The sequence below is a fragment of the Emydura macquarii genome, unplaced genomic scaffold (genome assembly GCF_026122565.2).
Source record: "Emydura macquarii macquarii isolate MOO-44397 ecotype Brisbane River unplaced genomic scaffold, CSIRO-AGI_Emac_v2 contig_968, whole genome shotgun sequence".
In the NCBI taxonomy this organism is placed as follows: domain Eukaryota; kingdom Metazoa; phylum Chordata; order Testudines; family Chelidae; genus Emydura; species Emydura macquarii.
Genome location: NW_027131105.1, coordinates 446,284 through 472,735, shown reverse-complemented (window position 1 = coordinate 472,735; position 26,452 = coordinate 446,284). Strand labels below are relative to the sequence as shown.

Here is a 26,452-nt window from a genome sequence, read left to right as displayed (position 1 = left end):
TTCAAATAAGAATGAGTGGAAATATTGAACCATATGGAAACCCATTCCATAATGAACTAAAATATCTTGCTTAATTTCCCTTTTATTTACACTGCACTGGACTGTTTCCCTCTGGATTAACATTATTATTTTAATCAAAGTAATATACTGGGACAAACCTAGAGAGTCCCATACATTTATAGAACATTCAATAAGTTTTTAGTTTTTATTTTTAAATACCTTTTTTTAAAGCAGAAAAGGAAAAAATTACACTTTTTTCAGTGTTTATTTCAGTATCTCCTGTGATGGGGGGGGAGTGCCCTCTTCAGTGTGAACTTCAAGATTCCTTTCCCCCTTGGTCCCGCAAAACAGAGCAGTTTGGGTTTGAACAATGTTTCCCTGGGGTTTTGATGTTCCTCTGAGCCTCTAAGGCAGTCTTAACATTTATTGGAGGACCTTAAATTGAGAATGTACAAACAAATACAGTACGGGGATAGTGTACAACTTTCAAGGGGGTAAGATAAGCAACCTGTTTGCAAAGATAAAGCTTGGTACGGTCTATAGAAGCAAATGTTCCAGTTCATTGCTTTAATGAGGAATCTGCTTTAAAGGTTGTGACTTGTTACGCAGAAGTCAAATTTGTTTCAGTGCCAGGTTTCTTTGGATGTAAATCCAGGGACTTTAGAATACGCTGAAGAAAGCTTAAATTGCTCCAAAGTTCAAACAACGCACTGTGTTGTACAGAGGGCTGTTAGAGAGCAACTAGAAGCCTAAACAACAGTCTGCATTGTGTGGCATCTAAAATTATGAATGGAAAAGGTTCATCCATATGTATTGGTCTTGTGTTTTTTGTTTTTTTTTAAATATCTACTTTGCATGAAAATAGTTGCCTCTTAATTCCTTTTTGAGGATTCATACAGAGGGACCTTTGTGTTTTAATTCTGGCAGAGTAGGCTGTAGAGTTTAACATGCTGCATGCAGACAGTGTGCTAAGCAATCTAGCAAAGTTGTTTACAGTAACAATAATCAGGCAGGACAGAGGCCATAATTCTTCACTGATAATAGCACGAGGTAGTAATGAATACAAGTTTCTGGAGGGGTGTTTACAAAAAATTGTATTGTGCTTTGTCAGTTTTGTTCTTAATTTTATTTTAATGCTAGCTAGCTTTTTCTTTTACACACAGTCTGTATCATCTCCCTCAAATATTGCTGTACAAATCAGCATGGAATTGTTGTTTGATACACAAAGAGCCATTGTTTCCTTTGCATTTCAATAAAAGCCATATGCTTTGGAAGGTAATTGACTGCTTGACATGGCACTACTGGGTGTTATATTGGCACGTTGGGACCATCCATGGACGCAGTCATGTATACACCATGTGTTCCACAGGGCAGTTTTAACTTCCATGGGGCACGGTTGGTTTTTTTTTGGTGCTTCATCAGATACTTTTAAGGCATTGCTAGTGCTGCTTCTGACTGCCCTGGTTGAATTAGTGACTTGTGATGCATTGGGGTTTTTGTCTAGACCACTTCTGAATTTTGGATGATTTTATGAAATAGTATTATGAAATGACTGTCGTGGAAAGCTGATTTGTATGGGGGATCCCCTAGGAGTTTGCAGGGTTATTTCATGTCTCTGGCAGGGGAGGAGGATTGGAATGGAAAATTACCAAAAGGCAGAAACTGGTGATCTCCCAGGAGGAGTCTGTGAAGGGAGTGGCGGGGAAAGGGTGGGGGAGAGAACTCAGGGATGGGGGGAGCCATTTTGTACAAGATTAAGATGAGGGAGGCTGCTACCGGGGTAGAATAGGCTAGGAGCTGGAGGACCCCACAAGCTGGAACACAGATGGTCTCCCAAAGGAAGTGTGAGCTGGTGATGGGGGACATTGTGTTTAGGAGGTTTTATTGTTTCAGGTGATCTATACGTTTTGGTGCTTTCCAGGATTAAAGAGCATAAAGTTGAGAGACTGAACAAAGTGTGTGCGCCTGTTGACGATATCACAATGGCTGTGTGCCACTGAGAGTGTTAACCTGTAAATTAGAACATCTGCATCTGTTGGGCGGAGTTCTAGGACAGCGGGCGTTTAAGTCCTGGGGAGTCTGAGGGGTCAGCCTGTGCTCTGAGGTGCCAGGTGGCTGGAGACCAGGTCACTACACTCGGAGAGGGGTATCCAATAGAAGACCTGCACCCTGAGAGTGTGACCACAGTCCCATTTGGGACAGTGGCTGGACACCATTCAGGCTTGAAATATCCCTGGGAATCCAGAGCATGGAGACTCAGATTCTTCTCACAGCAGTCCTAGTGGATGCGTGACCAGGAAAGGCTGGGTCTGTGACAACCATCAGGGTGTATGTAATGGCATGTGAACCGTGGTGTCCTCTGGCAATCTGTTACAGGTGTGCTGTTTGGGGTGGGGGAGGAGGAAGAGTGGTAGTGGACCGTCTAGCATAGATACACATTTCAAATAGTTGAACTCTTAATTAATGTTAGCCATGTCAGTTTTCAGCCCCATGTGGACACAGGCGGTGTTGTGAGAGGTTATATTCCTAATGTTAGTAATAGTTTGGGTCACCAGTATCCTCCTCTCCTCCTTTCCCCTCCCCCCCCACCCAATCAGTCCCAAAATAAGACCATCTTGTAGCATTTTATTAGGGAAAGTTGAATAAAGATTTTTTTTGTGTAATCTTGGCAAGGAGAAAATAGTGATGCTTTCTGGGACCACAGAAGCATCGCTTCTAGCCAAGCAAGAACCGCACTGAGGCTGAGATTTTCAAAGCCACCAAAGAAATTTGGGTGCCTAATCTTAATGGGAATTGGGTGTCTAAACCTCTTAGGGCTGAGATTTTTCATAGTGGTTTAGCATGTTTGTGAAAAATACAGAAGAAAATTGTGTGGTAGAGTGAAATCTGGTTTAGAAGTTTTGTTCCTCCTAAATTTTGTCACTAGTTGGTTTGAGTTTTGAAATTAGAGCACTATTTTCCTTGGCCATTGATGTAACTAAACGTCCCTAGCCCACAGCGAGGGGCCAGGACAGGAAACTGTTGTGCAAGGATGCGTGCAAGGCTATTGTGCACCACTCCAGCCTTTCCCTTCACAAATCTTGCACGTCGCTGTTTGTCTCTCTCCCTTGCTGTGTCAGTGGGAGGAAGAAGAACATGCATAGGGTAATGCTTCCTGCTAGGGGATTTATGTGGCCAGCGGTCAAATGTTTATGAATAACACTGCAGGTCTATATAGTTCTTGTATCGCAGCAGGGGAAGAGAAGGAAGCTGTACATTACATAGGAAATCCACTGTTGCAGCAGATAATTACCAGTTGGGTTATTTCACCACTGTTCGGTCTCCTTTCTTTCTGGGGCACACATGGTTGCAAGAGCCCTACCTCTGGTTTTTGTTTTGGATGCATCATCAGACCTTCACTTTTCATGGCCCATCATTCCTGAGGGATCCTTATTTGATCCTGGGGGCAGTGGTTCCTGCTAACTGCCCTGTGGGTCACTTAGCACCCAACGTTGTAGTATGTAACTTGGCCCCTCGCCCTTCCTGACTTCATTAGCAGGCTCCAAGAAATATCTTGCTCTCCCAGGAAAGGGTTTGGATCTGATTTGTGTTTAAAAAGCAGTAGTTGTTCCTGGATACGCAGTTGGTCGGCAGCCATGCAGGCCACTCTGCGTGATGCCTTCCTGATTTGTAGGTCTTAACATCAACACAGAAAAATGGAACTTTCCCCTTGTGTGTTAACAGCACACTCTTCAACATGCAGGAGAGATTTAAGAGACAAAGGGGAGCTATCCAATATTCAAATGATTATTGTACTTTATCTTAGCCAAAAAAACGTAGAAGGGCTGATTGGACATGAACCATCCCTTCTTAACAATGGTGGGAGCATGGCCCAGCAAGATTTCACATGGGAACAAACGAAAGCACAGTTCACAACAAAAATCCATTAAGGCAGTTAAAGGTGGGGTGTGGGATGTGGTTCTTCACTGGCAGAAATTACCTCTTCCTTCCCCCCCCCCCCCCTTTTTATTTTGAGTGACACCTGGGTACTGTGGTGATGGGTGCTTCAGAAAAGGCTAGATATACACTGTTCCAGTGGCACACTGAAAGGCAACTGTGCGTACTCCACCACTATGTTGTAGCAGTTCTCATACTTGTAAAACAAGCAGATTTGGGAATTTCTAAAGTCTGCAGCTCTGAGGTATTAAGATACGTCCCCTTGTTGATCTGTATTACGGTCTTATGACAGTCCCAAACTTGTTCTGCCACTTATGATTTATGTTTTATATTCCTTATTTTAATTCAGCAGGTCATAAAGAAAAAGCAAAAATGTGTTGTCAAAGAAAAATGAAACTGTCTGTGACCCTAAAATAACTCTTGTATGGTATTTACTCTTCTTCCTAGGTTATCCAGCTAAAACAGGAATATCCAATTGTTCTGAATATTTATTATTTGGAAAGTATTCTGCTAAAAAGCAGAAGCTTTAGAAAAACATATTCCTAGCATTAAAAAGAAATAGACGTGAGAGTACAGCCCCTCCTTTGTGGTGGTTTTATGTGCATTTTAAATGAGGAGAGGGAAGGGGAAGTGCCACATGATTCATGCCGAACTAGTTAAAACCCAGCCAGTGTCTTGGATTTGGTATAAATATTTATAGCATGGAAGGGGATTTTTTTAATATGGTGGTTCTTGCTAAAGACCTTTAGATGTCCTCTTCTGACATATGGTGTGCATTGCTGCTGTTTAACCCCCACCCTTCAGCTTTCATGCTGTGGCATCTCAGAAAGCTATCACAGTCACTCTGTGGTTGGCTTAAATTAAATCACATGGAGCCAGCTGAGAGAATGCTGACATGCACAGTTTTCCTGCTGAACACTCTGAAACCAGTGGCTACAGTTAAAAGGTGAACTTTTCACTGCTGTCCTATTCTAGACAACAGACTGCATTTTTTCACCAAATAACTCCAAAGCCAGAGCTATGAGGTGTCCAGCACTAGCACTGACATTTACAGCAGCATGACTCTGGTTCTTTTTCTCTGGTGTCCTCCCATCTCCTTCCAGTATTTCTGAAACCAGGGTGTCTGTGGCAAAGCTTAGTTTATTCGCAAAAAATCAGAAATCCTCTTCTTTGAAAATCTTGCAAGTCCTACATCCTTGCAGTACTACAGCACTTGGTTTAGGAAGCACAGAACTTACATTTGCAGTGGATTAAATTCACCACCATCCTAATTGAATACAAGTGGCTCTCAATGAATCTAGTTAGAAATGAATGTGATAACAGTGAAACAAATGTTTGAATACACTTTGTAATGTATTTTGCACTTAAAGCTCAAAGGATCTCTGTGTTTGACAGGCTGTAATTCAGCCTTCCAACACAACTGTGAAATAGGCAAATATTGTTATCCTTAGTTACAGGTGGGGAGACTGAGGCAAAAGAGAGATTACGTGATTTGGTCAAGTTCACACAGTGAGTCAGAAGCAAAGCTGGGAATGGGTTTCAAAATTTCTGACTCCTAGTCCTTTGGCTCAACCAATAAACCATGTCATGATCTCAGTCTGTTAGTGACCTAGATACGTTTTCTACTATTTGCTTTTGAGAAATGCAGAGAAAGCTGCCAATCCGTCACCTATATCGGGAAAATTTAGCACGTATGTCTTAAAGCTCAGTGTCTGAATTAATCCTTGCTCCCTTGTTAGCATGGAATGGGGCAAGCAGAGTCTTCAGTGCCTCCTAAAGCGGCCCTGGCTCCCAGGTATGATGAACCCTGGTGGTGCCTCCCTGAATTGCACATAATTGAGGAAAGTGTTCGGCTTCCTACTCACACCTGAGGTAATGGGGTGCTGGTGGTCCTAAAAAGGGATTCTCCCACATGGCTTTGAAAGGAGCCAGAATTCTGTCCTTCTCTCCAGCAAGATGAGCCAGGACAGGTTGCTCTGCAGACATTGACTGGTTTGTTTACACTTCTGTGTTCCATGCTCTAGACCAGTGGTTCCCAACCTTTTTGGCTCGAAGGCTACAAATATCATTTTTACAACCCTGAAGGGCCACCAGTCTATCAGCTCATAAAAATGTACTGATGTACACACCATTAAGGACTGCAAATCACTACATTGATAAAGTGAACATTTTGATGCTACTCTGCTCCTTTTTACATTCACTATTTTACACCTACAGATTACTCTCAGCATGTCACACACTTGCAGACAAAGCACTCATGTAGATGTGGGACTGTCACCACACACTGAAGCACATGGCCTGGCAGCTAAGTCACAGTGAGTGGCCTGCTAAGTGCAGGCCAGACAGAAAGGCATGGATTTTTAGAGTCCTGCCCATCCCCCAAGCATGATAGGTCCTGACTGCTCCACCAGCAGCTTCCCTCTTCCTCTCTCCCCATTTCAGCCAGAGGGAAGGAGTTCAGTGAGGAGGCCGCCTCCTTGCTGATCTCCCATTCCTCTGGCTGCAGCCGGGAAATAGCACATGTCCTGTACCCCTGTGCACTCCACCTGAGTCCCTAGGTAGTGGCTCCCTTTTGCAGCCAGGGGGATGGGAGATCAGTGCTCCCCTCCCTCTGGCTCCAGCAGGGATACCAGCGCCTGGGGACCCAGGAGAAGCACTTTGCTGTGCTCCCTGCTACAGCCCAGGAGAGGGGAGTGCTGATCTCCCCTCCCCTTGGCTGTAGAAAGGAGCCTGCACCAGTTTTGTAGCCCTGGGGCAACATGCTCTGCCTGGATCCTTAGGTGGCGGCTCCCTTCTGCCACCAGCAGAAGGGGAGCAACAGGCCACTCTGAAAGACTGCAGGCCACTTTTGCCCCCGGGCCACAGGTTGGGAACCACTGTGCTAGAGACTTGAGGTTTACAAAAAGAATGTGGCTGGAGACCCTGCTAGTTTGTTTTATGTTTGCTTCCAAAAATCTGTAAATACATCTGAAATACTGGCAGTGGTGGGGTGGGAAGGCTCCAACTAAGTTACTATCCAGCTGTGGGACCTTGGCGTGCTGCAACAAAGCAGAGTTCAGCAAAAGCCAGGGTAAGATTGCATTTACCTTTGTGGTCAATGGCGCCCATCTGAAGAGATTGCCCATGCTGTCCAGTGACCGTTGCTTTCCCAACACTAATGTGAAACTGGGGTTTGGAGCAGCACACGCTCCACTGTAGATTGGGGCATATGCCATATTTAATAGCTGGTGGACAGTGGAGGTGCACAAGGGGTTTTCAGATATGCACCTTTAAGATAGTGCAGGGAGGGAAGTGTTACCCGAAGAGAGTTGGGACTGTCTAGTACACTGTCTAGTAGTCCAGAACCATTGAAACAGATAAGTAGCTGGAATGTGATACTATGATAGTGCATAGGTGGAGATTTGGTTGCTAGAGCTCTTGGATCAGTTGTTGTCATCGCATGAGTGATGGGTAGAAACGCCAATGAAATTTGGCTAGAAGGCCTCTTCTTTGGTTCTAATCCTGTTTCTCGCAGTCTGTCCGGAGGTCACACTGTTTGCTATGCTGATTGCAGGAGTGATTAGCAGAAGCATGCTTCTGCTGCTTTGACTGGAAGAAATAAGGAAAGATTCAGGCTCTCAAATTCCAGGCAGGTGAGCCAAGAAAAGAGAGTGCCAGCAAAGGACTAATAACAATTTGCGATTGGGTGAGAGAGCAAGATGATGGAGTCCTAGCTGAAGTCTTCTGACATGTAGAATGTGCCCTCGCTGACCTCAGGACCATCCGACCAGAATGCCTCTGAGGCTCTGATTCATGCTCAGTTTCCAGGAGCTCTAACAAACTTGTCCTGGCTGACCAGAAATCTCTGTTCGCTGGTGGGAAATCCTGTCGAGTCAGCATGTAATTTCTCAGTAGTAGACACAACCCTTCCTCCATCTTTCCTGTCTGACTTAGCTTCCTCTCTGTGAAAGGTTTATTGGACGTGAGGTTGTAACATGGATCCTCAAACCACCATCCTTTACTGAAAATATATTGGCCAACTCTTGTTCTGAAGTACATTCCCATCTGTCCTTTAACGCCCTAGGACAGGCTGCTTCCTGCAGCTCATTTAGTCTCTGATAACATCTATCACAGTCACTATGACGAAGTGCATTTGAATAAGAGGGAATTTGATTGTTTCTCTTTAATACTCTCTGAGGAGATTTGCTAATAAGCTCCTCTGATCCCTTCCTAGGGGCATAATGGGTTTTCTCAGACTCAGGAAGCACTTCTGGTAGAGAAGTGGTTTTCAACCTGTGGTCCAGGTACCCCTGGGGTTCTGCAGACTATGCCTAAGATTTCCAAAGGAGTCCATACCTCCATTTGAAATTTTTAGGGGTCCACAAATGGAGAAAAAGGTGAGGAACCAAATTACTTATGTTGGCCATTTTCCTTGCTGTTGAAGAAGAAAAGTCCAATATTACAGTTCCTCTATCTGCTAGCATCTGTTGCCATTAATAGCACCTGGACTGCTCCTGATATTAAGTTAGTCCTTGCATCTCATAGGGGGGCTGTTAGCATAGAAAGTTTAGCTAAGCTGAAACAGTGGAACCCAGTTCCTTGGCCTTCAAAGTATACTCTGTTCCAGTTTGTTCTTCAGACAAATCCTTCGCCTCTCTTTGATGGGGAAAAGCGCCTCCTGAGATTCCCTGGAAAATAAAGATTTTTACAAGTTCTTGGTCACTGAAATTTCTCTTTTCACTCCCTTTATGCACCTCAATCCACAGTGAAAGGGTTGGGAGAACTTTTGATACTTCCAAGAAAGGCACAACTCAGTCTACCCATAGTGTGTCAGTCTTCTCTGATTAAAATCTTGAACCATTGTCGCCATGAGAGCATCTTTGCATCTCAACCCCATATTTGTTATCCCTACCATTCCCTTTGCTACACTCTTGTATTTTATGGTAGAAGGAGAAGACACTGCTAAATTCAAGTTTGTTCTTTTGTAACTTGGGGGAAATTGCTTCGGAAACCTTTATGACAAACCCTTGCTCAAAAAGAAGGGTATATTGCTTGCTGGGTCAAAATAGTCTTTTTCCTTTTGATGTTATACAGACAGAATTTTGTATATTTCTTCTGTTACAATCCATGTAGAAATCATTGTTATGAAACTAATTGTGTTATTTCAGTTTCCTGGGGGAGTTGTGGTGCTACCCAAGCTGACCTTCCAAGGATATTTGAGTTTTGAAGACAGGGTGGAAACTTGTTGCATTTCCTCTTCAGTAGAGACCCATCAGCACCATCCAGTCAGTCCGTTTTTCCCTGTTACCTATGACTGTTTCATAGTTTCTGTGTCCACATTTTCTGTCCCCAAAGTTGTGGTCTTCTGAGGCACATCTTCTGGAAATAATGTCATAGCTGCGAGACAAGACTTCCAGGCATTTGTCCCATACCTCTTAGCAGATAAAATCCCCGTCATTTTACCTCAGTGAGGGGAAGCGCTTGCAAACTTCACAAAATGGTCCTCAAAGTGCATGCAGACACAACCAACACCATAATGATTGTGTAGACCAGCGTGGTTCAGCTGCCTGTAGACAGGCATTACCTTCTGCCTCATTTCTGCTCTTCTGTGATGCTACACCCTGATCTGAAGACAACATTGTCCATTGGTTGATGTTTTAGAAATTAGCTCTCCAGCATAAGAGATTTGTACTTCTTCAGTAGTTGACTCTTTCCTCTGCTCCACAATATCTGTTGCCTATTGTAGAGGTTAAAAGTGTTTTTGCTTGTACTTTTAGTGTTTGCACAAAGCCACTGTCTGTTTCTTTAGCCTTGGACTGTACAGCATTTCCTTCAAGAGGCCCATGATAAAAGCCTTGTTGTAGTTCAAACACTCCACTTCAGCAGCATCTGGGGAAGAATACTGGCTCACATCCCCTAGGAAAGAACACTACAGAATCAACATGTTGAATGGGTCCACTGTCGGTTAGGCCTGTATTCCTTGTGTGAAGCCTGAGGGTATGTCTATGGCTGTAGTTAAACACCTGTGGCTGGCCTGTTTCAGCTGACTCAGGGCTGGTTAATTGTGGTGTAGGACCATTAGGGTCAGATTGGATCAAAAAATTTAAATGCAGAAGAAACCAACCAAGCCATATCAAGGAAATGGAAGAGCCAGGAGCTACCAGATGCAATAGTGAAGAGCTGCAATTATGTTACAGTACTTCGCCTTACATGGAGCTAATCAGTTTAAAAAACAAACAAACCCAGACATGTTATATTACAGAACCCCCTCTCACCCCAGTATTGTTCTTCTGTAAGATTTGACCAGTATGGAATTTTGAAATTGGGAGATTTCATATGTATTGCACACCAGGGAAATGGAACAACTGGGCAGTTTATTCAAAGACTTTGATCTAAAAATATTATAAATCCCAGAAAATTCCTGAGCTAGCTGAGCAAGTCCGAGTGAGAGCACCACATGGCTTAAGGTTTAAAAAAAAGAAAAAGGAAAAAAAAAAATTAGCACCAAATAACTCACTCATATTTCTAAGAGGACAGAATGCCAACTGTGTTAGCTGACATACGCGCGCACACTGCTCAAATCTGAATATATACTTTGCAGTCCATTAATAAAACCTTGATCAGTTTTTCAAATATTTTACTTCATGTTCTTCAGAAAGTTATTTGGTTTTGGATTTTCACACATTGAATTTCCTATTTGTCTCTTTTTGTCATTACATTTAATTTAACTTTTTAGAGTGTCTCTCAAGATACCACTCAGCCCATTAAAATGCTCCTTAAGCACCTGATCTAACAAATCTTTCCTATTGTAACCTTACCCTCACTCAGATTTACTTTTGAAGTGGATAAGCTTTGATCATTTTCACCTAATGACAGACTGGCCTTTGATCTGCTCTGCTTTCCTGTCTCTTATGTTTCACAATAAGTCACTTATCTTGGTGACAGAGAAAAGAAGAGACAGACCAAGAAACTGCCACAATTTTAAAAAGCAATGGTAATTTGAACTCCATAACTGACAGACTGGTGATCCATTCATGACTTTTCATTGATAGATTTTTTCACTAGGTATTATAGATTTATCTTTCCTTTTTTAAATGTAGATGTTGAGTTCAGATTTGGGAAACCCCTTGTAGAAACTTTTAACCAACATCAGTCCTGAAGTTTGCCCGTCACAAGTGTGATGATACCCTATGTAAAGTACTCTAAATATAAACAAAATTAAGCTGGATTTTAAGGGAATATTTGTTACTCAGGCTTTTACTGACCATGGTTTTGAGTAAATAAATCTATATTCATTTTCTACCTTGGAAATGGGAATATACAGTTAATGTGGTCCTCAATCTCCATCTAACTTTTCTCATTTGAATACGTATCAGAAGTGTTCAGATCAGCTCACAACATGAAAACAATTATTTGGGCCCTGACCTAAACCCAACTAAAGTCAATGGAAGGTCTCCCATTGGCTTTAGTGAGCTTTTAATCCAGCCCATGGAGATATGTTTGAGATTTAAAACTTCACAAGGAGGAAAACTCATTGTCTAGATCTGAAATGGGCCTTTTTAAACAGTTCAGTGATGGTCTCCCATGAGCAATATCACTATACATAGTCCAGTTAGTAGTAAACAAGCACTTCTAGTTACATTTAGAATGCAGTGTATTTTGCCAGTGAGTTAAATGGAACATGCATCTTTCTGTAGTATCAATAATAATATAGTCTTATTAAGCATGTACAAGAACATGAGATTTATTGTTTCTTAGAGGAGCTAAGTATCTCTTTCTTCTCTTTTGTAGGCTATAATGTGGCATAACAGAGAGTTTGGCAGTTGAACCATCAGCAGCTCATTTTACAATGTACTAGCCATAGCTTTGGAAGTATACTCCAGATCATGTATCTTGGGCTATTAGACCCTGTGCATCCTGACTATGACTCTGGTGCATAGCAATATACTGATCAACATTGCTTTTACTGGAGCAAGAGTGGCTTATGACTACTCATGAGATTAACTACTGTACTTCTGGGAGAAGAATAAAGTGAGAATATAATTCAGTGAGAGAGCAATTAAAAATATTTTGCACTAATTTCTAGTCTTCCCGTACAAATTTAAACTTTTGTGTGTTTTTGCTAGTAGAATTGGCCTGTGGGCCAGAGAGTGTATCAGTCCTAGAATACCCCTTCTACCTTGTTTGTTGAGCCAAATGAAAAAGAAACCTTTTTCCATTTACATTGCAAGGTCCGTTTACATTGCAATGCACCTGGCACTGGCCCCTGTTGGAAGATAGGATACTGGACTAAATGGGCCATTGGTCTGACCGTGTGGCTGTTCTTATGAAGAAACCCCCTCTTCAGCGCAGGAAGCAGCAGCGGTTGCTTGGGAGAGGATTTCTTTTGGAATCTGCTTGCCTTCTGGGACATGGAAACAAATTTATTAGTGTTGGTTGCAATTAGGTCTTGCAGGCAAGGTAATGTGGAGACTTTTGTTTAGCTGCAGGCTGTCTGGTTTCACATACTTTAGCTGGAAATAGAGAAGATCTTCAGTTCACTTAGCCGGCACCTTAGCAGCAGGTGTGAGAGTGAGAGAGAGAACGCTGAAAGGATCCCATTTTAAATGGCTAGCTGTGACTTCACTGGGACTAGTCACATGCCTGAAGTTAGACTTGTGCTGAAGTGCTTTGCTGGACTGGAGCCTAGAGCAGACCTACGGCCAAGGTATGGAAATTTGACAGAAATAGGTGTCTTTAAAGATTAGTGTATGGCCTTTAGGTGCTCCACAGGGCTGAAGCGTGCAGGTCAGCTCCAGCCCACCTGCTTTGCAGCTTCATTTCTCCCCACCCACCTGCCCCAACTCCACTCTGACAGATGGCCAAAGGTACACAGGGTGGAGCCCTGCTCCTGTGCACTGTAGGGGTGCCGTGGCACAGGAAGGCACCTGGCCTGCAGAACTCCTGAGCTCTTCAAGATTGAAAGCTTGTCTCATTCACCAACAGAAGTTGGCCCAATAAATGATATTACCTCACCCACCTTGTCTCTCTCATAAGCTCTTCACTGGAGTTTAGGTGCTGAGCTAAGCATGTGCCTTTCCCTGCGCCTGCATGTTATAGAGTAGTTCTGAAATCACTACATACCTCCTTCTACAGTAGTGTAGCGTAGTGAGAAATAGTATGAGCTCCTGTAATCGTTTTAAGTAATGCATGTGCACAAACGCATGTACACGTTTTGGCTTTTGCAGGCAACCTTAGCATTGACATTTCCTGGCCTTTGAGTGCTTGACAGTGCAGCCTTTAAGCTATAGTGATGAAGTGCTTTCTATGGAATACAGCACTCTCAATGCCTCTCACGCTGGAGTCCGTCTCAGCAAGTGCTACTGAACCAGAATCATGGCGTGTGGATCTCGTTCAGGCTGCTGCCTGGATGACTAGGAATATATCATTGCAAACAGACGCACTCCCTTGTGCTGCCTCCCATCCTCCATGGCGAAACAGCTCAGTGGGGCACTAAACTATGGTATGTACCCCTTCCTCCTGTGTCAGGCCCTGTGTGTATCACCCTGAAGGGCAGACCTGCAGAGAACCCTTTTGTGTCAGACGGAGGAGCCAGAACAGGACAGGCAACTTCATGGCCACATTTCCGCTTCTGGGTGCAGGTTTTCTGGCATATCTCTCTTCACACCGCTAGCCAGAAGTTGATCCCAGAAATTATTTGGATGTTGGCAAATGTTTCTCAATGTTGTTTTCTGCTGTAATGTACGTGTTAAAGCTTGGTTCTTGCCAGCCTGGTGTCATCTTGTGAGGAAGCTGATCGGGTCTAGTGCCAAACGGGAATGATAAAGCCTGAAGGGACCCCTGTGATGGATCTAGTTAATCAATCAACCTCCTGCATAACACAGGCCATAGAACTTCCCTGGATTGATTCCTGTTTGAGGAGAGGGCTCTGTTACAAGAGAGGAGGCACTCTCACCTAAAAATCAATTTAAAACCATTTCCAGGCGCTGCTGTTGTCGTAGTGGTTTAGAATCAGACTATATACATTCACTGATTTTTTATTTTTCTCACTGTTCCATTAGGAACTGACTTGCATTCAAATTGTCTTAAAGAACTTCTTCTCCATCCCATCAACTTTCCAATCAGTACATTTTTTTGTTAAGATTACAGAACTTGTATAATTAACATGACTTCCGATTCCTTGAACATTTATAGACTTTTTATCATGAAATCAGGATTTACCATTGAGCAATCTACATGGATGTATGTGCTCCCTTTGGTCAAATAACGGGTAAAGTAGAACGGTGCTAGACTGCATATCTGAGAAATCATGCAGAAAGTCTCAGTTCTCAGTGAAGATTTAATATCTGCTAGATTTCACATGACTAAGATTTCCCTATTTTTATAATATATAATTAGCATACTGTGAAATATATTCAATTATTTATAATCAGTTGACAAGATTGATGAACAAGTTACATTTTGTGATGCAATATCTTTGTTTGCTATTGTATTTCTTCTCTTAGTTGCTAATTCTTAGATTTCAGCACCTTGTTGTAGGTCCCCTACTCCATACTCAGTAGTTATGAATGACAGTTTTTACCCTGTAATCCCATGGATTGTAATTTTACTCCCATCTATGACCATTCCTCCTTGCACTCTATTTCTCTCTTTATGTTTGAGGTGGTAGGAGAATGGAGTGGAGAACATAGAAAAGTGGTGGTTAAATTTCACGGTTCTCATCTGCATGTTCCTCTGTTTCAGAATTTTATTTTAGTCTGTTTTGCGTCTAGGACTGTATCTTGTAAATCATTCTTTGGAAAGCTGAAGCCTTTCATTTCTGGATTGTAATTAATGCTAAGATTTTATGGGCTTAATAGCAGCCAGCTGGAAGGAGGAAATTGTGAGTGGGGAATAAGATATGGTAGCCATGTTTGAACAGGCATGCTGCAGCCCACACTGAGATGCTGGGGTGGGAAGGAAGGAAGCAGGCCGACCAAATTTGTGTGTATTAATTTTTTTATTTCCAGTCTTGGTGAGTCATGGACTTCTCAGAAGATTTTATCAGATGCATTTTAAGACTTCTCTGGTATCTTGCTGTCAAATCGACACTTGTAAAAACACAATTTATGCCTCTATGAAGCTTGTATTGTACGTAACATTTCAGCAGGGGGACGCAGCGCTGGCTGAACTGCAGGAGAAAACACAAATACTATAAATGACCCAGTACTTATGGGACAGTAGCAAGGGGCTGACCAGCGTGACTGGGTCTGAAATGCTGCTTTCCTAAACATAAAGCTTATTTTAAGTCCATTATACTAAACAAACCTGAGATTTAAACTTGTAAGTTGTTAAAGGAAGGAGAATTCTTGCCGAGTGCGTAGAGCACTGTTAACTGAGCTGTTGTACATTACTGCAGTATTTGTACTACAGACAGACGGTACGTCACGTCATTATCTCTGGTTAGCTTGTCTGTACTCTGTCATGTTGCCTAAGAGTTCTAATTAAAAACAAAACAAAACAAAAAGATGACTGGGATGAATAGTCATAAGCAGAACTGTTTGAAAGAAGCAGATATGTAGGTCCTTAGCCCAGCTGCTGATTTGAAACAAAGAAGTATTATGAAAAGCATAATGAATATGCATTCTGTGCTTCAATTGCAGCCCGGACTCAGGCCTGTACAGTAATGAATTTTGAAGATTGGGTATAGGTTTGTGGAATTTTATGAAATACAGTTTTATCAGAGCGTTGTCTTGCCAGTAGGATGATATCAGTCTGGTTACTATAGAGTGTGGTCAGACAGAGACAGACAAATCCAGTCAGTAAAACAGCATTTTGTTTGGTAGACTGAGTTGTGGTTTCTCTTTTCCTGATTTAAATTAAAGTGCTGTAAAGAGGAAAGAGCTGAAAACAAATCTTTTATTTCAATATTTTTAATGTAAACCAGTTATAGGCCTAATCAGTCTTAAAAGCCACGTGAGAGGCTAAGTTTGCGGTGTGGGATAAATACATCATAATGCAAGTGTCAGGGGGCATGTTTATAAAACAGTATCCCTGCAATGGATAGTGAGGCCATTATGTTCATCATGGATCTCAACCCCACCATCTTTCCTTCTATGTTCTTTCTGCCTGCCTTATGTTTCTATCTTCCTAGGGTTCCAGCCCTGTGAAGTACTGAGCATCTCCATCAAGATGCTGATGGCTATCCAATTCAGTAAGAAGATCCTCAGCATCTTTGGAGACCCAGGGCCTAAGTAACAATGTCTTTATGAAGTTGTAATGGTCATGACATTAATCTGATTTGCTTTTGCTAAGTGGCATTGTCACACCATGGATGAAATCACTAGAAGACTCAGAACTAGCTGGTGACTTCAGTGTTCTCAGAATAATGATCCCAATATTTTGTGCTAAGTACATGTAGGGCACTGAGAAATTTACCACTGGAATCTTTGTAGAGCTTGATGGGTTTTGTTAGAACCTCGTGGAGACCCTTCATGCTTTACTAAGTTCCTTTAAAAAAGGCTTTTATTACGCCCAGTGCGGAAGATAATGATAGCATTTCCCTCAGACTTATGAACTTTCTAATTGAATGTGTTTTATTAATTGAGTTAATTCAAACAAGTGCTGTTGCCACCACAGACATTTTCATAATGATTTTTTAGGAAAAAAAAATCTTGATACTTGGCAACAAAAAACAAAAAAACCCAAACAACTTAATCAAGAATGTTATTTAGAGTATGTCTCTTTGATGTGATTCTGTGTCAAACTCCCTGTTGCCCATTGAAAACCAAAACAGTTTCTAGGTTGGTGAATGGACAGTACTGGTAGATGTTTGCCTTTCATAGACACTGAGACTTCAAAAGTGACCTTGGACATGATGGAGGGATCAAGTGTCGGGGGGAGGAGGGGTGAGCAGAAAAAGGAAGTATCAAAGTGTTCAGAATGATTCAGATTTCATCTTTTGAAGTGGATGTCTTACTTTTTCAAAGATAGAAACGAGGGAGACTTTCTAGAAGGGGGGGTAGCTGGTACAATATGATTTATGCTGATAATGTAGCCATAGGTTTATGTCGGAATGTGATAGTGATATATGTGGAGCCCTTTTGTGGCAACGTTAAAGGCTGAAAAAAATTTATAGAATTTGCTGATCAGATGATTAAGTTCTTAATGGCAACACCTCCTTTTTGTAAAGATTCTTTTTGCTCGGGTGAGGGGATTTGCAATTAACCAGTTGGCTGTTTTAATACTGTATGTGGTCTGCATGTCCAACTTCAGAATGTCTGCTGTAGAACATACCTTTTACTATTTAATTTCAAGATGGAAAATTCCAATTTAGCTTCAGTGCCAGGGTCTTTAATAGAAATCATGACTTGTGGTGTAATATAGGTCACTGTATATTTGCTAGTTTATATCTTACTGACTCAATTGGCAAAATATTTGTTTTTACTGGTAAACTTTCAGGAGGTTTTCTTCTCACTCGTTCTTTTTCCAACAAAATACTATTTGTCACCCATGTGAAATAAGACTACTTTCTATAAATCATTTTTGCATCAGTGGTGATATCAAAATGTCTAGTGGGAGACAAAGATTTCTTTCTTAGGTACCACATTGCTATAGATGGATTTGAGTTTATCCTAATTTTATTTTCCAAAATTACAACCATGTGGAAACTAAAATGCTTCAGCCACTGAAGGAAAATCACCAATTTTAAACTTTAACAAAAGTGTTTGTTTCAAAAGCATTACCAGAGTAGGTAAAATTGATAGTCCAGATTACCTCCAAAATCCCCTGAAAACCGCCAAAGCGATATTTCTTAATCTAAAAGTCCATATGCGGTTGAAATATTGACTTACTGCGGTAGAGACAGATGTATCAATGAAAGCTGTGAATGTTAATGAACACTAGCATTTAATTGTAATGGGAAAAGGTTTGCAGCCCAATTTTGCTTAGTAACAACAAGTGGATGTGCTATATAAATGTATCATTTCTGGAATTTGTCTACACAACTCTTGTATACTCTAAATGAGATTTCCTGCTAAGTCTCAGATGCTGTCATGAGATGTAACTGCTGAGTTTACTGCGAGCTTATCTAGTTGAAAATTAACTTGTTTAGGATTGAAGTTTTATGATTCTTGTTCCATACAGGCGTGTTCTTTTGTTCACTCCACCAAACATGACTTTAAAGGGCCAAATTTACAACAGTGCCAGTAAGAGCAGAATTTCCCCCTTAATTTTCACCAAGGGTAATTAGATTAATATATTTGGCAGGCTTGATTCAGGAAACTTTTTTTATATAATTTAAATTTTAAAGTTTATTCAATAAATAATTTAAATCATGAGTTTTTGGCACAAATCTGAACGGTAGTCCCAGAATTTAAAGACACTACTACAGAGAAGGAAGTAAGTCTATTTTATAGTGCCCGCTGCCCCCCCAAAAGTCGGTCATTCTTTGCATTGTAAGATTATGTAAATGCAATGTTGGTTATTAAAAGCAATACTTGTGAATAAAAATGCTTTTAAAGACTGCCTTAGCTCAACCTTTTTAGATTACCAAAGGTGAATAAACTATCCTTTCTGTGGTGCATTTTTTTCAACTATTACTTTATTCCAACATTTTTATTTTTAAACTGGATCCTAATCAGTTTCTTGGTTGAAAAGACATGTCCTTATGAATGATGCCATACTTGGCTTCTAACCACTCTTTCAATGTGTCCTGACCGTGCTCAGTGTGGCATGTGCCCCCTTACTGTGTCAAAAACTTTCCTTTAAGAACTGTTGTAAAAGGGGAGGGTTTTTTCCCCTCTATGTTCATTTTACCTGTGTTCTTCCTGTAGGTGAAGCAGCTCTAAGAGGCGAGCCCAGAATGCAGTCTCTTCCAGTATCGTCTGCTCTAGCCAACCATCGAACAGGCCCTCCTCCCATCAGCCCCAACAAGAGAAAGTTCAGCATGGACCAAGGGGATGATGAGCTAGACTGTGAAAACGAACATGTTTCTAAAATGAGTCGAATGTTCAACCCACACCTGTAAGTTTTTCTCTTTCAATGCCTTTGTTTTCTAGCCAAATAGAATTGAATGTCATTACTGGCCCTTTAATTATAATTTTTTTTTTTAAAATTATTCGCATGTTGAAAATTATAATATAAATATACCTTGAATTTAGGGCCAGACTCTTCCTTTGTTCTTCACATCAAGGGAAGGTCTGCATGACGATCAAGAGAATTATGTGACACTGTAGAACTGTTTTTATAGCCTCAGGCAATAGGAATTATGTTGACTGTGTTCATCGTAACATTTATATCTAGGTACAGTTTTTTTTAAATACCCCCTTCTTTTTAACCTGCTCCCTCCACATCCCGCACCCTTAAGCTTTCTACTCTTGGGGAAACAAATACTTCACATTTTTCTAAGGCTATGAGGGCCCAGCTGCTCAGTAGATTCTGCCCCGACAGCTGGACGGGCTGCTGTTGTTGCTGGATGTTATTTATGTGATCATATTCAGACCCTGACAGTGCATTTCACTAGGACATGAAACTATCTCTACAGATAATATATGGAGAAGGGGTGTGTGTGAGAGAGAGTATCATGCAGGTGCCATTTGTGCTGTGTTCTTGTTGTTGTTCCTGGGAATCCTGTTCGGGTCGGCATGAAGGCCAGGCTTAGAGAATTCCTTTCCTGCTTGACTGGAGGAAGTGATCAGAGTATTTCAGCAGTCAGAGGTAGCTTGATAACTGCATACTGTTCCCTGCTGCCTCAGCTGAAATGGCCCTCTGCATTCCTCACATTCCACTCTGCTTTGGACTGTTGTGTTCAGTCACAAGATGCAGACAGAGGTATTTATCCTCAAATAAATCACCATAGTGTTAGTCAGAGGCTGAGCCTGCTGTCTTGGAATTTGTTACAAATCAGGAATCCAGCACCCGAGTAATGCAAAACAGTGAAAGCTCACAAGCGGGAAAGACTTCTGATTTGCAGCATGCCTTTTTTTTTTTCTTTTCTTTTTTTTTAAACTTAACTATTTACAGCCCTTCACTACCTTCCTTGCAAATGAGAGTGCTAGCCTTGGGGAAAAAATACTATGTTTCTGTGGCAATACAAAACATACATGGAGAATTTTTATGACATTTTTGAATTATGATGTTATTTAATGGAAAAAGTGTAATTTTCAGAACGGACATGGTGGAAATATAATAAAACACAGCTCGCAGTTATGTATATTGTGCCACTTTATACAATGCAGGCCATAAAAAAGGTGGAGTTTGAACTGACACATTCACGTGGAGCCTAAATTGGCTTCAAAGCTAAAGTTCTGGAAACCAGAAGGTAAAGTCAGATGCTCCACATAATCCCTTGTCTTAAACCAATTTTAAAGGTGACTGTACTTAGTCTTGTTTTTCTGCATAGCACCTTTGTCCAGCAGACTGATTTTTTTCAGTGGTTTAGTGTAGGAAAGATGTCTCCCCCTGCAATAATAAGGTACTGGTATTGTCTACCCTGTGGTCCCAAGGTGTGAATCAAATCATATATTTTAACAAGATCCTCTAGTTCAGAGGGGCAGAAAAAAAAACTAGCACAGCACACACTGAATGAACCTTCATTCACTTTGTTTTTAATCCTCAATCAAAAAGATTTCTAGCCGATAACATACAATTCTTTGAACCAAATGTCACAAAAGTCAGATATTTCAGATGTCTCTAATAAAAAAAAAAAAATTAACAAACACTCTATGAATTTTGCACTAAATGAGAAAGTTACATTTCTTTAATGATTTCCAGGTTTCCCCTTTCTTTGTCTTTGGTTATGTTTGATATTAAGTTAGCAAAATGAATGCATTATTTAAAACTTTGTAAAAGGCTTACACAAGGTTTTGACTTAAAAAAAAAAAAAATTAAGCATCTGCAGTAAAAACTTGTTTTTGTCACTTTATCATTAAAGACATCATAGTATATTAGGGAAAAGAAGTGTTGTACCGAGCATTATTGGCAGTAACAATTTACTGGCTTGGAGGATCTGGAAAAGCTAATTTGGCAGCATTTCATATAGAAAAACAAATAATTCATGTTTAGCTGCTGTGACTGCCAATATCATGTTATATGGAAACTCTGTCCTTTTGAAGACTAGATGGCAAGATTAATTGTATTAAACCTAGACAAGAAGATAGAGAAGAGGATTATAAAATTTCAATTGTGCTCAGGCGTATTGGAACAAATTTAAAAGAAACAGTTCGTAGTTTTTGGTATTAAGGAAAGTAGTATATATTTTCTGTGCCACAAAAGAGAAGATTATTTCACGGCTTCAATTTGGTGTTTAAATCCATACTTAAAGGACCCCAGACAATGGGTTTGATGCACTCCCAGGCTTCTGCCAGTGGAACCTGGTTTTCAGGCTCCTTGAAGTGACTAGTCTTAAGTTTGTGCAGCTCTGGCCTGGTCATTAATTCAACACCTCCCCGAGGTAGCTGTGCATAGAGCCCATGCTGTAAATTTAAAGCCACTGTCCTATGGCAGAACCCCATGAAGATAGCTGGTACACACACTGACACCTCCTACAAGAAAGAATCCCATTGGATACAGCTGCCACAGATAGTACAAGGGGTGCAAATTACATCCCCTGCAACAACTGCAGACATTTCAACAACAGCAAAAACAATGAGAGTCCTGTAGCACTTTAAAGACTAATTAATTTAATTACCTGCAGAAATTAAATTAATTAGTCTTTAAAGTGCTACAGGACTCTCATTGTTTTTGCTGTATACAGACTAACATGGCTACCCCTCTGGAACTTTTCAACAACAGTGTTTCTTATTCTATCTAGATAACTGTATTTCTGAAGTACTTCAGATGGGCAGTAACTCTTGTCCAATCTTGTGTCTCTGTCGCTTGCTAAAATCATGAAGTAGGCATAGAATCATAGAATCATAAAATATTAGAGTTGGAAGGGACCTCAGGAGGTCATCTAGTCCAACCCCCTGCTCAAAGCAGGACTAACCTCCCAACCAGGGCTTTCTCAAACCTCAGCTTAAAAACCTCTGAGAATGGAGATTCCACCACCTCCCTAGGTAACCTATTCCAGTGCTTCACCACCCTCCTAGTAAAAAACTTTTTCCTAATGTCCAACCTAGACCTCCCGCCCTGCAACTTGAGACCGTTGCTCCTTGTTCTGTCATCTGCCACCACCGAGAACAGCCTAGCCCCATCCTCCCTGGAACCCCCTTTCAGGTAGTTAAAGGCCGCTATCAAATCCCCCCTCATTCTTCTCTTTTACAGACTAAACAAGCCCAGTTCCCTCAAGTCCTGTGCTCCAGCCCCCTAATCATTTTGGTTGCCCTCCGCTGCACTCTCTCCAACTTGTCCACATCCTTTTTGTAGTGGGGGGCCCAAAACTGGACACAATATTCTAAATGCAGCCTCACCAATGCTGAATAGAGGGGAATAATCACTTCCCGTGACCTGCTGGCAATGCCCCTCCTAATGCAGCCCAATATGCCATTAGCCTTCTTGACAACCAGGGCACACTGCTGACTCATATCCAGCTTTTTATCCACCGTTACCCCTAGGTCTCTTTCTGCAGAGCTGCTGCCCAGTTCGTTGGTCCCCAGTCTATAGCTGTGCATGGGATTCTTCCTTCCTAAGTGGAGGACTCTGCACTTATCTTTGTTGAACCTCATTAGATTTCTTTTGGCCCAATCCTCCAGTTTGTTTAGGTCACTCTGTATCCTATCCTTACCTTGCAGGGTATCTACCACTCCCCCCAGCTTAGTGTCGTCCGCAAACTTGCTGAGGGTGCAATCTACCCCATCCTCCAGATCATTAATAAAGATGTTGAACAAAACCGGCCCCAGGACCGACCCCTGGGGAACTCTGCTTGTGACCGGTTGCCAGCTAGACATGGAGCCATTGATCACTACTCGTTGAGCCCTATGCTCTAGCCAGTTCTCTATCCATTTTATAGTCCATTCATCCAACCCATACTTCTTTAACTTGCTGATAAGAATACTGTGAGAGACAGTATCAAAAGCATGTATTCATCTTTGCAATGGAAGCACACCGTGGCAGTAAATGTGATCGTACCTGCAGCAGTGCCATATATATTATCAAAGGTAGAACTTTTGTTAGTAATTTGACTTTAGCTCTAGGTAGGAGTGCTGGTGAATTCCCCATCACACATCATCCGCTGGAATGTATCCATCTGAAAATTTGGGAACTGCAGAAGTAGCTTGACAGAAACTTGAGGATGGCAGTAATTTGGGTTGGAATGGGTCTGGAAATATGTTCTCCCTATTTTGGTGTAACTCCCAATTCACAGTAAATAATACCCCTTACTTTGGTTTTTAATTATTGTATGGCCTATACAGGTATGTTTATTTCATCTACTGCCCTCTGAGATAGAGCGAAGTCAGTCAAAACATCCTGGCAACTCTACTGTGTTCTGTAAAATGTTTTCAGAGGAACTTGATTCTCTGTTGCATGACAAATGAAACATGTCTGGGACCATCCAGCTGAGTATTTAAATTTTAGTACATGGTAGTCCAGAATGAAATGGCTGTCTCTCTTTTTTTTTTAACCTTTGAAATGTACTGGGATGTACTAGGACCATTATCTGCCCTTGCTTTATGATCTGGAATAAATGATATCTTTTGACTTCTCTGTATGAAAAAGCATTAAACTTTGTTTTTCTTGTTTGGCTAAAATTAAGTAGTAGAGGTAAAAGAGGAAAAAATTATTCTCTTCCACCAGTACCTTGCAGCTTTTTCTATGAATCATGACAAGCTTAGAATCTTTTTGTATTTATCTTTCACACTTTCCACTCTTTAACACTCTCTCAATTACTTTACTTCTGAAAGGATTCTTTTAACATATTATGAGTATTACAATCCTTGCTGGATTAAAAGATGCTTTCCACTGTACTTTTTCTAATACATTTAAAGAAGAACCACATTATTTATTTTAAACCTAAAAATGGAAAGTGTCAGCCACTGGTTTCTGATACTAAATCCCTGTGATGTTACAGAAGAGTAGTTAGGAAATTGATTTATGTAGGACCAGCAAGTGCCATACCTTTTTCATGGAGTGACAGGGGATGTGTACCAACCTTCTCTTAATAAATGAAGCTTTTTTATATTATATTTTCTGACAAAATTGGTTTATTGTTATGGTTCCTCTGCTTAATTTTAAATGTATCTGGCTGTTGTGATGCCAAGTGTAACACTAATGAAGTGTTGTACCTTTAAGTAAAGGTCTCAGGCCTGACCTGTGCTGTGTGGGTTTCTTGTTTGTCAGGCTGGAGGCATTTGCTCATTTTCACAGTTCAGCTGAAAACAAAGGCCTCCTTATCCTTGCAGGGAGCTCTTAAGAGCTGACATCAGCCTTTTCCCAGCAGGCATCATTTCTGCCTTAAGAGTCCTTGCAGAGAGCTGGGAAGCCTGATAATTTCTTTTCATGGCATTTTCTTTGCCAACTAAAAAATCAAATGAGCAAATGTCAAGGGCACCAAGAGCTAAAGGGATTGAAAAAAGTGACACTGGTCATATTTTTTACTTCTCTGCTTTTTACTAGGAACTTGCATAACTCTTCTCTGTATTTGCAGCAAGAGGATGGCTGTGGTTGTCATTATACAGTGGGTAAAATCATTGCAGTGTGATTGTTAAAATGTTTTCCATATTAGCAAATTGTAGAGTCAAATTGGTATATTTTGTGGTAAAATGAAGGTGTTAATTGATGATCTTGGTATCCTTGGAAGGGTCATCTAGATTTTGTTTTACTGGTAAAGTTGTTCATGTCTTTCCAATATATTTTAAGATGTTATTTTCTCTCTGCCTGTAGGTTACTCCAGATTGAAATGTAATCTTTTTATTTTGGGACTTAACCACGATAAATACGTATAAATATTAAACAGTTCCTCCTCTTAGTCACAGTTCACTCAGATTTGCAGTATTAGGATTGCTGTGGAAATGAACTTGCATATGAAAATGTCATAGTCCTATTGCAGCTGTCCAGCACAATTTTGAAAATTCGTTTTCTCTAACATAAGAATTGGCTTATCACAATAAGACAAAGCTCGGGTCTTCACACTTATACTCTGCACATAAAAATACTTTCTATAATGCGAAGTTTGAGACCAAATCCATTAAAGCAAGAAACTTCAGAGTGCAGGCTGCCACTCTGTTGTTATATTGAAGAATTGTGTCATATATGGGTCATATAGCTAGGCTGGATTCCTGCACTGCAGTTTTCAAGGTCTCATTGGACATTATAGATTTCTTATTATGGCAATCCTATGCATTTTCTGTTCTTTGTAGAGCCTGCAGTGGAAATGACATTGGTTTGCATATTTGTCTCCCTTTTCAGAACTGTTCTCAAAGCAAACTGGATTGAAGATATCCTGATTTGCCCAGCCTAGTTATCTGGCAGTAGCTCAAAGCAAGGAATTCAAGTGAGATTCTGAATTTCACAGGGCAGTGGGTTCTGGATCAGAGATGGAGTAACCATGCTTTCCTTCTAATGGAGTGAAGTACCTAATGTTGCTCTCTAGCAATCCCTATACTTTGCAGAAAAGAAGCATTGATGGGCTCCACAGAGAATCATGTCTGTTGTCTTTTTGGTAAAGATTAGATTGTAGCTCCCAAGAGACCTTATGGAAAGAGTAAAAAAGTATTACAAATGGGGAAAGGGAGGCATGGGGAGTCAGTCATATCCCTAATTTTGAACTCTGGCTTTTAGTTTCATATATTTTGGTTTGTGCCTCATGCAGTGTTTAAAAATATTTTTAGATAATTATTTTAGTGTGATTAACCAGAAGTTTAAAAAAAAAAAAAAAAAAATCCAGAGCCCCCAGAATTTCCTTTCCACTGCTGGGGTGCTTTTTGAAGTGTCTCAGGACCCAACTCAGCATTTTCAGTGGGATCCTCACAGATCTAAAATTCTCCAGAATCTCAGTGGAACTGTTACAGCATAGATCTTATTGATTAGAACTGGTTTATTCTTTTAAAGAGACACCAGTGCATTCAAAAGACTAAATGGCAGGAACAGAGCGATATGAAACCTAACGTGCTTCCCCTCACCTCACTTGTGCTGAATGATGAACAGAAAACTCATAAACCAGATTTATTTTTCATAACTACGGATATGCAAATTAATCTTTTATGATTAAATAACAGTTCCAACTTAACTGTATATTGTTCACTCTTATGCTAATAAGACCCAGCATGTGGTCGATCATTAATCTAATTACTATGAGAACCTCACAGAAGCCCAGGAAGGCATTTAAGAACATGCTTAAGTCCACCTGTATTTAGGAAATCAATCAAACGCATGCTTTAGTGCTTCCTGAGCAGGATGATTTTGGTCCACTTTCTGTCATGATTCCAAATCCTAATAGAGCATGAGACCTGATCCTTTTAAACCTTGACTGTGTCCCACAAGTCTTTACTCACTGATACTGTAGGCGATGATTAGTCAGTTTTAGTCTGTTCACTTGTAAGCGGAATGGTTTTGTTAACCAACTCCATAGGTTGACTTTTATCTGGTCATACTTTCCACTTCTGGGGTGCCTGCCACGGGA

The 26,452-nt window shown here is 40.9% G+C and overlaps 1 protein-coding gene across 3 annotated transcripts in view; it reads left to right on the top strand.

Annotated features, from left to right (window-relative positions):
* The window catches only part of VGLL4 (vestigial like family member 4), a 133,084-nt gene that overhangs the window by 81,953 nt on the left and 24,679 nt on the right, over positions 1-26,452 (top strand). For all 3 annotated transcript variants that reach the window (XM_067543749.1, XM_067543750.1, XM_067543748.1), the window contains one exon: positions 18,729-18,918. In XM_067543749.1, coding sequence (XP_067399850.1) covers positions 18,729-18,918 — 190 coding nt within the window. The remainder of the gene's footprint in view (positions 1-18,728; positions 18,919-26,452) is intronic.